Here is a 16,074-nt window from a genome sequence, read left to right on the forward strand (position 1 = left end):
CCACTTGTTCCGGTCGATGGCTCACGCCCTGGTCGAGCAGCACTTCACTCCTTACGAAGAAGCCAAAAATTGGATCGATTCATAGGTAGCCTCAAAAGATGAAGAGTTTTTCGACGTGGCATCCGAATGCTGCCAGAAAGATGGCAAAAAGTAGTAGCTAGTAACGGACAATATTTTGAATAAAATGTAACGTATATTTTTTTTTACAATAAATTGATAATTTTTATAAAAAAAAACGGCGGAAACTTATTTCTATTACCAATAATACAGTCGGATTTAACGTAACCAGAAGGTTTAACGTATCGGTATAGTGAGAAAAACAACATTATATATTACAGGGAAGAGAATAAATACGCAGTGTATGTGTGTGTTTTGAGGAGTTAAGTGGAATTGCAAATTGAATTGAAACGATTAAAAATAATGTTTAAATATGAAATAGAGACTTACAATTTAGGTAAATCAACTGTGGTGAATAGTATGTAGAAAACAGGTTCGTTGATTGTGGTGTACCAGATTTATGGGATCCCGGAATACGGAGAGAAATAGTTCACTTAGGAGATCTCGACTTGCGCAGCAGTTGTTCGGCAGCAGAAAGCGAAGCGAAAATGACTCATTGGCTGACACTGACTGAGTGACACTGGGTGACTGACTGGCAGTGACTGATCACGGTTAAATCGAGCGATTCTGATACTCGGACTAATTACCGGAATATCGAAACGAATATCTTTAAGAAATTCCGAGTTACGTACAGCAAGTTTCACAAAACGGCCAGCACTAGAGAGATCCCGATCTGAACAACTGTAACGGTGAGTTTGCACCGTTGCTCCCTGCGACCCGACCGACCATCCGTCGGGTCGCTCGCCGGCGCTTTGCGGCATCCTAAACGACACGACACGCACGTGATGCGCTTCCGCCACGCGCGTGATCACGTGCGTGTCAATAAACATAAACAAACAGCCTCCGTCGGATATATAATCCGACCGGCGGAGGCATCGAGAACCGATTCCACCCGAGTCAGCCAGAGCGACACGTTCACGGTCTGCTCCGGATCCCGTCCTCCATTGCCGAAGAACCGAGGCGGTGTGTTCGCCGTTCCAGCTGCGTGTTTGTAGCCGCACTCGTAATCCCGACTTGCCGAGGAACCGAGACGGTGTATGCGTCGTCCCAGCTGCGTGTTCGCAGCCGCACTCACCATCCTTTCTTGGGACGGTATACTACCGTCTCCAGCGGGAGTTCCCAGTTCCTAGCCGGCCTCCGACCGACCAACATTCGGCCCGACAAGTCCGGAGTGGCGACTGCGCCGTCTCTGCCGAATATTCTCGGCCAAGTGTCGGCCGAGTGGTCTTGTCCTGTGTACCGCCGATTTAAAGGGACACCGGATCCCTCACGTTACCATGCCAGGTTGCATGCGAACAATCAAGAGAGCGAGTACTAGTAGTAAGAATCCGCGGGAGCGAGCTTCAACGGGGACATCAACGGGCAAGGGAGTGGCGTCGTTCGCCGTCTCTGCAGAGCGTTCTAGGCCCCGAATCTTCTGACGAGGATACGCCACAGAGAACACGCCGACCGTTTTCGTCACGCCGCACTTCTCTTCCGGCCTCCCGGTGTCGTAGTCTCCACGGGGAGCACACGACACTGCAGGAGCGCGGGCGCGATACCGCGGGTACCTCCTGATTGTCGTACCGTTCCCGACCCCGTAGGGACTCTGGGCTCGGAGAATGCCTCCGCTTTTCCGTACTACCTGCGCATGGCTACCGATGGCACTCTCTGCGGCATTTAAAAGACATCGGGGAAATATCGTGGAGATCCGTGCTGTCAGCGACAACATTAGCCGAGCGTTCAAAACACCGCGCCCGCTCCCCGCGACTCGTCCGACCGTCACTCAAGCGGCAACCGTATACATATCACCGCGACTGCCAAACCGCGTCCGCCGTCCCGCGCCACCTGTCTCGCCGCGAAACGCGAACAATCAGCTGTTTCGTCAAAACAGACACGCGACCGACGACAGCAGTAACACGCTCCGACGCATCTAGCGTCTTACAAGGAAATTGTTAATTAGAACATCGAGCTAACATCCGCTCGCACATGAATCTGTATCTGCGAATAAATCGTTTTATCGAACAAAACTCTCTCACATACTTATTAGGCGAACCCAGCAATCCGGCGAGCCAATTTCGGGCCAAAACCGCCGCGTCAACGAGCTGCCCGCTCGCCCTGAACGGTCCTCTCTCGCACCGCTCCGGAAAGACGTTCCCTCCTCAAAGGGTAGAAGTTAGCGTAACAGAGAAAGGTGGAATGTCGCGCAACAAAGGCGAAATTTTGGCGGAAGCCGTAGTGGCACGAACGCATAAGATGTTGAAAACGATAATACGTGACAGTAGTCAAACGGGCAAAGAGAGTGCTCGTGGCAAAAGAGTGAGGTTTATAAAAGAAAGATTTTTGGAGGTGGCGGATGACGATCGCTAATGAGAGAAGGTTGCGTGGAAAGCGAATATATAGGATTGGAAAACGGACATTCTGGAAAATTCCTAATATTATCTGGATGTCATAAATGATCCTAACAACCTAATCCTATCAAAGGGCTTAAGTCCGACCGACTATATATAAAGGCGGATGAGATCGCAGACGCGTAATCGTATCTTTATTACAACAGCGCTTGCCCAAATCCGTTTGTTTCCCGATCATAAAAAAGGAATTTGCTGCTCTCAAGGTACCCAGAATGAAACAACTACGTGCCTTACGTAGAGGTGTCAAGATCATCTTAATTATAGAAAAAAAAATTCATTGTTCCCGGGGTATGTAATAAAACTTCGTATCTTACGTGAAGGCGGATAGGATGACACACGCGTTAGGAAACATATGGCGCATTTAGCACGAGCCATCGTAATCTTATCCTTTTTACAATAGCCCTTACCCGAATTCCGTCTGCTTCCCAATCATATAAAAAAAGAGGAATTCGTAATTTCCGAGATACCCAGGACGTAACAGGAAAATATCAAATAATTTTTGTCAGATATGGAATTTCCGAGATAATAAGAAGTGATTTCGGGACTCAAATAGCGTCAAAATTTCGACGATTTGTAAAGGAATATGATTTCGAACATATTACAAGTTTCCCTACAGAGTAATGGAGCCGCAGAAGCAGCTGTGAAAATTACAAAAAACGTCAAAATGTAAAGATAATATACGTCTAGAATTACACGTATATGGGACTACGCTTTTAGAAAACGGTAATACTCCTGCAGAAATGTTATTTTCAAAGTACATTTGCTCTTATATGCCATTAACGCCAAGTAGATTGGGTTCGTTTATAGATTATAAAGATATTTTAAGGGAACGAATAGAGCAGAAGAGTAAAAATATTACTATAAAAAGAGATATAGATAGAGGAAACTGTCAGATCTTGTAGCAGGCGATCGAGTATAGGTGACAGATATCCGCACATATGCGAACGTCGTAAGAGAAGGGAAAGGCCTTAATTCATTTATCATTCGTACGAATAGGGGCAGTTTGCTATGTATAATGAAAATAGATGGCATTTAGTTTTAGCGCCTTGGAAAAAAGATATTACAACGAACAGTAAACCACAAATGTCGGAACTTAGTAATACGCAACGATCTGAAAACATCGATGGGGGGAGGGGGGAGATAACACGTTAAAAACCAAAGATCATACCGACTTAGAACCAGCTCGTTATGAGGCACAAAAAACCGAAATAGCGCTAGAAAACGATATAGTAGATAAAGATTTCGGAAAGAACGAAGTAACCACATTACCACGCCGGTCGGAACGCATTAAAAAACATAATAATTTCCTTCGTGATAATTTTATTTATTAATGTTTTCTATATTATCGTAGCACCTGTACTTATTAATATTTCCTATATTATTGTATATTTTGTAACGTCTGATTTTGTCATCTAAATAAAAGGGAAAAAGTGTTATGTGCACGTGTGGTGCGCAGGTCTGGAAGAGCGACAGAACAAAACGCCACACTAGGCATGGCGACGCATCCCACGTAAACAAAAAAGGAAAGGTATTCTGTCTTCTCCGGTGTAACAATACAGTAATTTATCTTGTCTTTTGCCTGGCGGTTTTGCACGGGTCGGACAAAACAGTAGATCGGCGTGAGCGACGTGTAAACGTTGCGGATACTCTAAATCGACTTCGAGAATATAACATATGGGAGAATCTAACGCGATTAAAGACACTGTAATGATGCATCCCCCCCGGCGAAAACCGCGGCCGACCGATCATCCGTCGGCCGTCAAAAACGGCGTTCAGCGCCCATAAACAATTTCACACGCGGCGCACATTTCCGACACGTGCGCACGTAGGCAACAACAATTGTTGCCAAATACACACGTGTCGGAAAAACCGGGCTAAACCCGATATAAAAGACCGCGCCGCCGTGCTATCGAGGCCAGATTCCACCGGAGTCAGCCGGGATCGCAAGATCACAAGCTGCTCCGGATCCCGTCCCCTAGGTCGAGGGACCGCGACGGTGCGTACGCCGTCTCTGCTGTGAATATGCAGCCGAATCGAGATCCTATCATCCGGAATGAACGAGGTCGTGCGTACGCGGTCTCTCCCGTGGATGTCACGGGCATCGGATTCCTAACAACTTCCATTTCGGGACGGTGTGTTCGCCGTCTCCACCGGGAGCTCCGGCTCTCTCGCCCGTGGCAGACCTGAGGATCGGCACGAGTCGGGGTAGTGTGTTCGCCGCTTCTGTTGAGCGTTCTCAACCTCGGCCCCTTCACTCTAGTCATTGGGCTTTGCGCCTCCGGCATGCGAGCGCCCCGGAATACCGTTCCGCGTACCACCGCGACTCTAGAGACGACGCGTATCTCTCCGCCGCACCTCACCGGAGATACCACTGACCGCTGCGAAACCGCGAAGCTACCGCCGTCAGCTGCACGTTGGCCAGGCTCGCCCGGCCGACTCCACCGCTCCTGTAAGGAGGCGCGATACCGCGCGTTCTCCGCTCCGGGAGTCGACTGACGCGGGCACTCCACGTGCGGCAACCACCGCGACCCGCGACCAGCGTACCGCGACGCCGAATCCTGCAGGTGCATTCCGCCGTTGCACTCCGATGCGAAACCGTCGACTGTAAACACCGCGAAACGTCAAACTACCGCGCCGAACGTCAACACCGCGCCCGCTTTCCGCTGACACTGCGAGATCCACGAACCGAGCGTCACGTCTGCTCTAGATTGATTTCGGGAAACCCAATCCTCCGAATAACTGACGAAGCCGTCAATACATGACCACGATATAAACACGGAATTCCATTGCCGACATTGTCATCGCAATGTTTACCAGCGTTAAAAGGCAGAAGTAAAGCGCGGCCTATTGCTATTCGATTTGTACAAAACAACGTAGGACATAATAAAATAAACGGCGTAATATTTAAACACTCGCTTACTCACTCATTCGCGCACTCACTCACTCGTCTACGCACCCACTCACAACAAGACACGTCTGGACATCCGGCGAGCTACGCCAGGGCCACCGACACCGAGCACGGTCGACCGGTGATACCGGAAACGACCACCCCGCCGGCCGGGGCGGGACGAACGTCCACCGACCGACGGGGCACGGGTCACAGCACAATAAAATTTGAAATATTAGTGAACTACTGAAATTTAACGTAAGGAAATGGTTGACACATTGCCCATCCATATGTTATTAGGTGAACAACTTTGCTCCCGCCGTTTTCCTATAGATGGCTTTAATGGAACTTAGTGGTCAAAGTAAATAGATCATATACGTCATACAATCAACTTGGGCATCTGTCAACATAACCTAATAGTTACATTAGTCGATTTGTTTCTGTACCATAAAGTTATCGTCGATTGAAGATGTCAGTTTACGAGCCAAATTCTTGTCATTGGCGGGAGGTTTTACTTTTCTGCTTCAATATGAAGAAATCTGCGGCTGAGGCTGAGATCGCTATTAATGAAAGAACGTGTCGTGAGTGGTTTCAACGCTTCACGAACGGTGATTTTCACATCGAAAACCGGCATAGCGATGGAAGAAGAAAGATTTTTGAAGATGCTGAATTGGAGGCATTACTTGATGAAGACTCGTGTCAAACTCAGAAAGAACTGGCACAATCATTGAAAGTGACTCAACAAGCCATTTCGACTCGAGGCGCCTCAAAGTCATGGAAATGATTCAAAAGCAAGAGTATTGGGTGCCGTACGAGTTGAAGCCAAGAGATGTTGAACGGCGTTTGTTTGTTTGTGAACAGCTGTTTGAAAGACAAAGACTAAAAGGATTTCTGCATCGCATTGTGACTGGAGATGAAAAATTGGTTCATTACAATAACCCCAAGCGCAGAAAATCATGGGGAGTTCTCGGCCATGCTTCCACATCGACGGCCAAACCAAACATTCATGGCTCCAAGATAATGCTCTGTATTTGGTGGGATCAGCTCGGCGTAATGTATTACGAGCTATTAAAACCAACTGAAACAATCACAGGCGATCGGTATCAAACTCAATTGATGCGTTTGAGCCGAGCATTGAAAGACAAGCGGCCGCACTACGCCGAGAGACACGAAAAAGTGATTTTGCAGCATGACAATGCTCGACCTCATGTTGCAAAAGTGGTCAAGACATACTTGGAAACGTTGAAATGGGAAGTCCTACCCCACCCGCCGTACTCTCCAGACGTTGCACCTTCGGATTATCACTTGTTCCGATCAATGGCACACGGCCTGACTGACCAACACTTCCAGTCTTATAAAGAAGTCGGAAAATGGATAGATTCGTGGATTACCTCAAAAGATGACCAATTTTTTCGACGCGGGATTCGTGCATTGCCCAAAAGATGGGAGAAAGTAGTGGCCAGTGATGGACAATACTTTGAGTCATAACTTTATCTCCATTTTTTTACAATAAAGCCTCAAATTAAAAAAAAAACGGCGAGAGCAAAGTTGTACACCTAATAGGTCTATACATCATTCCTTAGCAAAAATCGAGTTAATTTCAAACGCAAAATATTTATGGAAAAAATGGATTTTAATCAACAAAATATGTTCTATTCAGTTCCATGACTTTCTGTCATCTCTTCACCAGCATTATTATCCTTCTTTCATAGAAATCTTGAGATTATTCTGCGAAGATGTCATCCAAGTGGTTTTTGAGGGCGTTTAGGGAATTGACGTTTTTCTTATTGAAATTGTTCTGTAGTGCCTGGAACAAATGACGGTTTGAAAATGCAAGGTCCTGAATATACGATGGTGCACCAAAATATCTTACCTCAATAATTTTTCTGGATCTTTAGAGAAATGTGTGGTCTGACGTTGTTCGAGTGGAACACAACGCTTTTTCTGTTCGCCAATTCGGGCCGCTTCTTGTCAATTGCTCGCTTTAAATTGACCAGTTCTGAGCGGTATTTGGTCAAATCACTCGTTTGAGTGGCAGCAGCTCATAACAGGCGACTCTCTTCCAATTCCACCAGATATAGAGCATGACTTTCTTCGAGTGTAATCCAGCCTTTGCGACCGTCTGAACAACTTCTCCGTGCTTCGCCCATGCTCTTTTTCAACTGACATTGTTGCAAAAAGTCCATTTTTCATTGCCAGTGATTACACGTTTCAAAAATGGTTCGTTTTAATGGCGTTTGAGCAGTGAATCGCAAGCTGAAATTCAGTCCATTAAATATTTTTCGCTCAGTTTGTGCGGCATCCAAACGTCAAGCTTGTTTACTATCGCAAGCTTCCGTAAACGTTTTTAAACAGTTGTTTGGTGAATGTTGAGGTTACATCCGATTTGTATAGTCGTCCAATGCCAATCGGAGTCGATCAGAGCTTAAATTTAGTTGACATCAATGGTAACTTACCGACCAGAGCGAAAAGCGTTTTCGAGATTAAAATCTCCGCAAAATTTAGCAAACTACTTCCGACACACACACATATAACATTTTTTTCATACACGACTTATATCTTATTTTGTGTTTTTGTTGCGTTTTCGTCTTTTTGAAATTAAAAAAGCGAAATGCGCCGAAAATATACGTTTCTTTATTCCATTTTCTAAATATAATTAAAATTTGTGTACGCCACGTATCTCGATGAATACTTGTTTTAAAGTTTCGGCACGAATTTCATCTTTCATAAAATGTACGACACTGCATATGTGATACATGTGCGAGCTGCATATGTGATACATGTGCGAGCAAGAACAATTGCGAACATTTGTCAGAATTTCGCTACGAAACTACGCATAGATCCAATAAATTGTTCACGTCAAAGTACATTAAGTACGATGATAGTTTCAATAGATTGTAAGACTGCATATACTTGTTATTGGCTTGCGCATATCTACCGGAATATTGACTCAAGCCACCGCGTATACCACTTTCGATAAACAAGACCACATCGAAGTCGATGAGTAATTTGAAAATAACTTTGGTATGTTTTAACATGGCGTCCCACGTGAAACCCTGTAACGTATAATAATAAGCGTGATATAATCCGTAACTATTAATACAACTATCGCGGAAATTTTCAAAAATATCTGTCAAGAATAAGACATCACTTTTCAAATACAAGTTATATATATATAACTATATTCGCTAAAGGTTCGAATAAAAAATGGCTGCCAGATATTCGTAGCGTGCGCGTAATCGCTCTAGGACATTGTCTCACCCATCAACGAACTGTAAAATGATTTCAGCGATGGTAAACACAGATTTTGCAGCTTGTCTACACAATCGAGGTATTTGTACGGAAGACATCTTTTCTTGTCAATAAATCAAAATCTTCGACTGATAAGTTAGAAAATTCCGACCGGATAATTTTTAATTCGTCTTTATTGAGAGAAGATGTCAATTTGTCGAGACTGATATTTAGAAATTTTTACGAAACGATAAATCGTAACTATAAGTAATTTCGCAACTTTGACTTTTTAGCTGTATCTTGGACATTTTTCGCAAATAAAATATATTTTTGTTTAATTATTGGCAGCGCATTAATTGAGCTTTCAAACGCATTAGCTATTTCCTTTATAATAAAATGCGAATCGTAACCTAATTGTGAGCGAATGCACTTAGTTTCTCGCGTGCAATGCTCCGCTGGATCTGCCTAGCGCAGGGCACGGAATGCAAGGAAGGATCGGTGTGGTGATGGAAATTCTTTGAAATCGAGCTGCGGTTGTGCAATGGTTTATTCTTCTGTTAAGCCAGAATAGCGATCTGGCCTTTACAATGCAGGCGTGATGATGTTCTTCCTTTTCTTGTGCCACGCGTAACCGCAGTTACAAAACGCAACACGATTCACGTCGACGATCACAACGTTCAAATTTACAAATATGATTAAATGAAGACCGACAATCACTTGCAAAGTAGTCGCAAGGCCGCGAAAGATATCTCGTAACGAGATGCAGAGAAAACGTGAGATTGATGTCTCGCACGGACGGTCGAACCCGTAGCGAGCCGAGATACGCGAAAAATTAGAACCGAACAGCTTATTCTAATTCCGATTCGAAAAGTTTCTCTCTCTGAGAATTCGCTCAACGTTTCGTCAACGGTCTCTCGGTGCTCTCAAGGCACCCAGTTTATATACCGATATCACGTGCTTTTTTTCAAGTGGAACGAATAGATTGATCGACCTTCGATCGGACGAAGCCTTTTCGATCATGTTCAACTGTCGCAATGTTTTTTGATACGATATGACAATTAGGTGTTCTTATACTCGAACACGTGATGAGACACGCGTGTTTCATGTTTACTTATGTTGTTGTTGGTTAATAATCCGCGTGTTATTGTTTAGAGATCGTTTGCCGCATCATGCTCGGCTCACATGATGAGCATGATAACATTAACGATTTCCGTTTGAATTCAATTAGAATTTTGAACACTGATAAATTGTGATAAACTGTGAGAATAAAAATGAATTTTTATATTTTAAATTACAATTTGAATGAGCGGGACCTCTATAGCGACTGGTAAGATGGCCATAATCGCGCATTCTTGTATTATCTGCCTCGAATGGTTTTTCGCACATATGACAGTGCGTTGCGCAATAAAATGTCCCCCACTGATCTTTTGACAGTTTCCAAGGGATCATTAGTGGATAAAATATTCTTTACATGATGCGCTAATTGTTCCAACTGCTCGACAAACTACGATATGCAATTGGTATTGCAATGAAAATGATATCAGGATAATGAATTATCGTACGGGCAATGTGTGTGCAATACTCTATACTAAATATTTTATGATGTTGATATAAAGTACATTCTTTTGAGCTGTCTTTCGCAATCTTCTCCAGCGTGCATTCCAGGTCCGCATACACCACAAACGGGGCCTGCTCTTTCCCGCTGTAGTTGTTAATAATGAGCCACTTAGACTCGCTAGGTCACAGGATAGCGTAATCGTTTATCTCTCGACAATCTGCTGTATGAATCTTCAGTTTTTCCTCCGAATAAAAGAAATACAAACACCTGCAGACACATTTTTTAAATTCTTTTTCACGAGATATATTCAATTTTTTTTTATGAAATACTTACTAAATTTATACGTATCGTTCACAGATGTACTTTTTGGTTTTCTTCTTGTTTAGTTGTTAGCTCACCAGTCAGGACAAGTTATTTATCCAAATAAAATATCCAACGATGTTATCTCGCCAATCTGGTGTGTACAACAGGTTGATATGGTTGTCCATTGTCCGGTCAGTGAGACGTTTCGAAAAAATTGCCAGTCCTGATGTTTCCTTTTCCGGCTTTTTTTTAACGTTACACAAATTGATAGATTATCGTTCATTTGTTCGAATTTTGTTATATGTTTCACAGATATCGGAAATTCAACGTTCTCTAGATATAATACTGATTTATAATGTGGATACTAGGATATGCTATCTATATGTCTTTTAGTTGAATATAGAGCTGCGACCATTGTCCACGCAAAACATCCATTTTCCATGGATATCACATTGATCACTGCTCTTTTCAGTCATATCTTGCGCAGTAATGCGAAATGATAGTCTGCATGCATCGGATTGTACATGTTCACATTGACCATCAAATCGAGTATTCGCAACAATGCTCACCCGCGGTTGCGTTTTTGGAATTTTTCCAAAGACGCCTAGGGTGGGTTTGATCACATATTGTTTGTGCCACTCTTTTAAATCAGGTGTGGAATAGAGTTCACAGTTTCATATATTGATACTTTTGGTTGCGCGATTATCACCCGCGACAAACATATCATTAAACACGGTGTCCACTTTGAGAGTCCAGTGCGTCTCTCCCCAGCGTTTCGTACATGTTCCATCACTATGTTCTTTGCATCTCAGAGAAATCGTAGAGGTTCGATATAATCTGAATTTATAATCACGCCGGCTATTACGTAGTTATTGAAAGTGGTGTCGATTTCTCGCCACAAGAGTCTTGCATTAGAATGTCCAGCACCCGCATGCATAAAATATGTACACAATGAATTTTTTAGATCCTCGAATCGCACGATACGAGCGACTAACGAATATGCTGAACTCACCGAAAATCGTGGTTTTCTTCACTCGGCTGTGTCTCTCCAACGACTCGAGACATTCGTTGCAACGTTCTTCTCAAACACAGTACTCGTCTCGCGAACTCAATCGAGCAGACTGGTCTCACAATTCACGTTTAATTTGTGCGTGTTTTTCCATTTTCCCACTGGGTTTTTCGGAATAATGCGATATCAATATTTTAACAATTCAAGTATGGTCGCTAACGAAGAACACACGAATTTACATGCTGCACTTCACAAACAACTTAGATGTAATTCCGGGTTCAGTCTTTTGTGCCGGAAGTCGACAAACACACTGATTTTCTGTGCCGATCGTTGAGGTCACTAATGAAGTAGGAATTCTTTCGGCAGCGTCCGGTACGGACACAGGTCAACGAAGGGGTGATCCCGGTGATTGTACGCTTCGCGTGCAATTCGGTTCTATGTATTGGGCATTGTGAAGATTGTCTTGAAGGTGGATTGGCCATCAATGCCTTGGTGTCAGAACAGGATCTCCTGCGAATCGGTATTGTGACCAGCCCCTGGTGAGGTTACAAACGGAATCCTATTTCTTCTGTAGCGAAAAGTGCAGATCATCTTTTGCTAGGACTCGATGTTATCGCGGCGTTTAGTAACTCGTCTCTAGGTACGGATAATCCGTCTCTCCAATATCTACCTTCGGGTTGAGGAGATGTCACGTCCGGTGGCCGACGGCGGGGAGACTTCCTTCGCGGGGCATTGGAATCGGACAGGGAGAAGAAATGACTGGGCGGACCAGTATCTGGCTCTGGTTATCCTCTGCACTGCGGAAAGACGGGGTAACGACGACTGTCGTTATCGATATCGCGGAGGTCAGGCGCGTGGTACGTCTCGGAGAAACTTCACCACGCGATCAGGTGAAGGCCAATGAGTGACCGGTGGTCACCCGAAACATAGGCTGCACTACACCCGGATAGGTGTAGGTTACCATACTTCCTCGGCGGAGAAGTTAAGTTAGACGTCGACAATGTGGGTCGCTGAAGACATCCGAGCCTTTGCCTCAAAGTCCGCTCATCGCCGGCCAGGTTGCGACAGCCCCGCATGATTTTTATTCTCGGCAGCTGCTCGGACAGCCTCTTGTCGGTGTGGGGTAGTCGTGCGGTGTCTGGTCGTCCATGCTCGGGCTTTTGCTCCGCTATTTTCTGACTCCGCGAAGGTCAGAAGGTATTCGATAGCGAGTCGGTTGTCCTGATGTAGCTCGCCGGACGTTCCAGGCGTTTTTGTGTGTGCGGGTGTATGTGTGATCAGTGCATGGTAGTCGCGGTACATAGGGCGACGGCGGGGAGCGGGCGCGGTGTTATGTTCGTGGCTCCGGCGTATTTATCAATACATGGCTCACGTATGTCGTCGCGGTACTTTAAATTCGGCAGTTCGAGTTGACATGCATATGACAGGAATTACACACGGGTCGCGTTATTATGGTGCACTTGGGATTACGTAGTCGGTTGTGCACGGTAGCACTACGGGGGTCACTGCATGCGGTGTGCTCGTGTCAGTTGAGCCCCGGAGCGGAGGGCACGCGATATCGTACTCCTCACGGTAACGGCTTGGCCGGGCGAGCTCAGCTAGAGTGCAGCTGAAGACGGTATGGTTCGGTCGCAGTCGGTCGAAGGGTTTCGGTGACACCCTTGATACTACATGGTTCGTCGGTCGGATAGATGCACTTCGTCTTTGCAGCGTGGTTTACTGCGCGGAAGTCCGGGCCGCACGCTTACCCGGGAGATGCACTGCCCGATGACGTGAGTGAAGCGGGCGATGTCGAGAACTATTGACGGATACGGCGAACGTACCACTCCTACTCGTCTCTATATCCAGATCCGCGCCATGGGCGAGAAGGCCAGTAACTCCCGATGGAAACGGCGAACTCACCGTCCCGGAAAGGTGTTTAAAATCCGGCGCCCGCGACTTCCACGGAAGAGATGACATTAGCACTACCTCGGACTTGCCGGTCGGAAGGATGTTGAGTGCGGCTGCGAATTTACTGTTGTGACGGCGCACACACCGTCGCGGTTTCTCGACCTGGGGATCGGTACCCGGAGCAGCTGAAATCTCTTCGATCTGGCTGACTCCGATGTAATCGGCTTCCTTTCCACGGTGGAGCGGGCTTTTATAACGCTTCCGCCGGGTTTTTCGGCACGCCGTTGTTTACAACAACGGCTTGTTGCATGCTCGAGTGCATACGTGAGTCAAGTGTGTACCGCATGTGTGCTGCGTGTGGCGGAATTTGTGTGCCGCAAAGCGCCGTTAGCGGTCCGACGGTTGTTCGGTCGGCCGCGGTATTCGCCGAGGGGATGCATCGTTACAAGGTGGGTCGCTAAAAACCGATATCCCGTAGTGGTATATTTTGAGCCTTTCCGGCAAAACCAGGTCGATCGAGTCGACATTTCCTCGATATCTGAGCAACCGGCGTTAGCTTTATAAATCGTACTGAGCGTCGTGAATATTATGTGCAATGATATTGGAAATTAATACAATTTGGTAAAAATAAATGTAATTGTAAAATGAGTATTTCTCTAATATATTTTCTTTTCCTCTACCATATATACCATATGTAAAAATTCATCGAAAATCATAATGTAACTATCTTAATAGAAACAGTCTGTTTCGGATCGAGTGAGACTCGACCGCCTGGTTGCGATGCGTCAGGCGAAATGGTCTCGCGTGCGCCGGACTCTCGCCGCCGGAGCAAGTGACGCACACCGCGAGGCGGCACGCCACCTGGATAATCCGCCCGCGAACGAGTTCGTTTGCTGGCGGGTATATGGGAGCGCTCCGTAGGAGCACTCGTGAGGCCGCTTTCATCTTCCAGAGCACTCTGGTTGACGAAGCGGTGATCGTATGCATAGCGTGCCATTTGGTTCTGTGTGTTGGGTATTGAAAGGTTATCCTTGGTGGTTGGGTGATTGGCCTTCAGTGCCTTAGTGTCGGAAAGATATATCGCACTCGTGGCCTTGAATGCCACAGGATCTTTTGGGCAGAGAACCGAAAGACACTTCCGCAGTGCGTCACAGTGTGGCTCGATAGTTCCTCGCGTACGAGGACTGCGAGTAAACCGTGTTGGGCGCGGTGGAGTGACCTGATGAGTGAGGTCACCAGTGGAGTAGGAATTTCTCCGGCAGCGTCCGATGACCTGGATCACCGTTCCCTGCGACTCGGAGTTATCGTGGAGCTTGGCAACTCGTCTCTAGGCACGGATAATCCGTCTCTCCAATATCTACTTTCGGGATGAAAAGAGTCTCGGAGCCAACGGAGGGGAAACCTTCTTCGCGGAGCACCGGAGTTAAGAGAGGAGAAGTTCAGATTAGCACGACATTCATTGTCGGCCACATGGGTCGTCGAAGACCCATGTTAGTCGCGTCGGGTGACAACCGACAATGGCGGCATAATGGATTGCGGAAGATTCAGGATCGCCTTAGGAGAGAGCCGATATCCGTCAGCAACGTGAGTCGCTGAAGACCAGAACGATCCGTGCGGCGAGACCAACATACGGCGATGGCAAGTTGAGTCGTGTGAGGACCCCCATGCATTTGCCTGGGGCACCGTACATCGGCAGCCAAGTGGGTCGTTTGAAGCACGATACCCCGTAACGGAGCGTCGTGTGTCTTCTAGGTAAGACCCAGTCAATTCGAGTCGACATTCGCTCTGTGTCCGAGCAACCGGCGCTAGCTCCCACAATTATACTGAGCGTCGTAAACGTTTCCGGCCCGTGGAGCCGGATAGAAACACATCCGGTCCTTCCAGCAGGACCTATTCGCATAAGGTTCACGGTCCTTCGAGCCGGAACAGCGAGCAAACGATAATCAGTTCTTCGAATCGGAGACATTTTTGAACATATCTATATCACAAAAGCATGTATAATCAGGACAGCAGGTAAACAAAAAATCTAGGGTTCGAACCCTTTTTGTCCCGCTTTTTTTCCTGGTCATTTTTCATATTCTTACCTCACATATGTTTGAAAAGACGTTATATGTAGAATTATATAAACGTAAAACGTTTTAAACTGTACTATAAATGTACGTTAAACGTTATTTACTGTTTGTTTACCGTTTCTTTGTCGTTTTTTACTGTATGTCAAGCGTTCTTTTACCGTTCTTTAACGTTTGTCAACCGTTTCTTTGCCATTCTTTATCGTTTGTCAATAGTTTTTTGCCTTTCTTTAACCGTTTCTCAGTCGTTTTACCGTGCGCGGCCTTGTTTATTTGCGCGAGAGCGATGGGAGCAAACCGGGCAGGCAAACGCAGATGTGTGGGAGTGATCGTTGCGGGCGAACGCGGAAAGGTCCGCGGGTGGGAGCGGATCGCCGGTTGAACGTGGGCCACTAGAGGGGCTCGTTTACCGACCGCTGGAGGGATATCGGTCACTGGAAAAATGTAGACCGTTAGAGGGGTTAACGACTGCCGTACGGTAATACAATACGTGACATCAGTCCCCGTGTGAGTGACGTCAGCCCCCTCGTGACGTCAACTTCCGCGCATACAAATTCCCCCTTCCCCCGCGTGACGTTGTCCCTACATCCTGCAGTACAGTACCGCCTCCCCCCCCCCCC

The 16,074-nt window shown here is 46.1% G+C and overlaps 1 protein-coding gene across 1 annotated transcript in view; it reads right to left on the bottom strand.

Moving 5' to 3' along the window:
* Positions 1 to 4,064: 4,064 nt before the first annotated feature.
* The window catches only part of LOC106742049, a gene marked incomplete at its 3' end in the record, with an annotated part of 32,117 nt that continues 20,107 nt past the window's right edge, over positions 4,065 to 16,074 (bottom strand). The window contains exons 2-4 of the mRNA XM_014614640.1: positions 8,229 to 8,450; positions 8,132 to 8,135; positions 4,065 to 4,209 (exon numbers count right to left, since the gene is read on the bottom strand). Of these exons, the coding sequence (XP_014470126.1) occupies positions 4,065 to 4,209; positions 8,132 to 8,135; positions 8,229 to 8,450 (371 nt within the window). The remainder of the gene's footprint in view (positions 4,210 to 8,131; positions 8,136 to 8,228; positions 8,451 to 16,074) is intronic.

This window comes from Dinoponera quadriceps, unplaced genomic scaffold, assembly GCF_001313825.1.
Source record: "Dinoponera quadriceps isolate SergipeBrazil2010 unplaced genomic scaffold, ASM131382v1 scaffold186, whole genome shotgun sequence".
Lineage (NCBI taxonomy): Eukaryota > Metazoa > Arthropoda > Insecta > Hymenoptera > Formicidae > Dinoponera > Dinoponera quadriceps.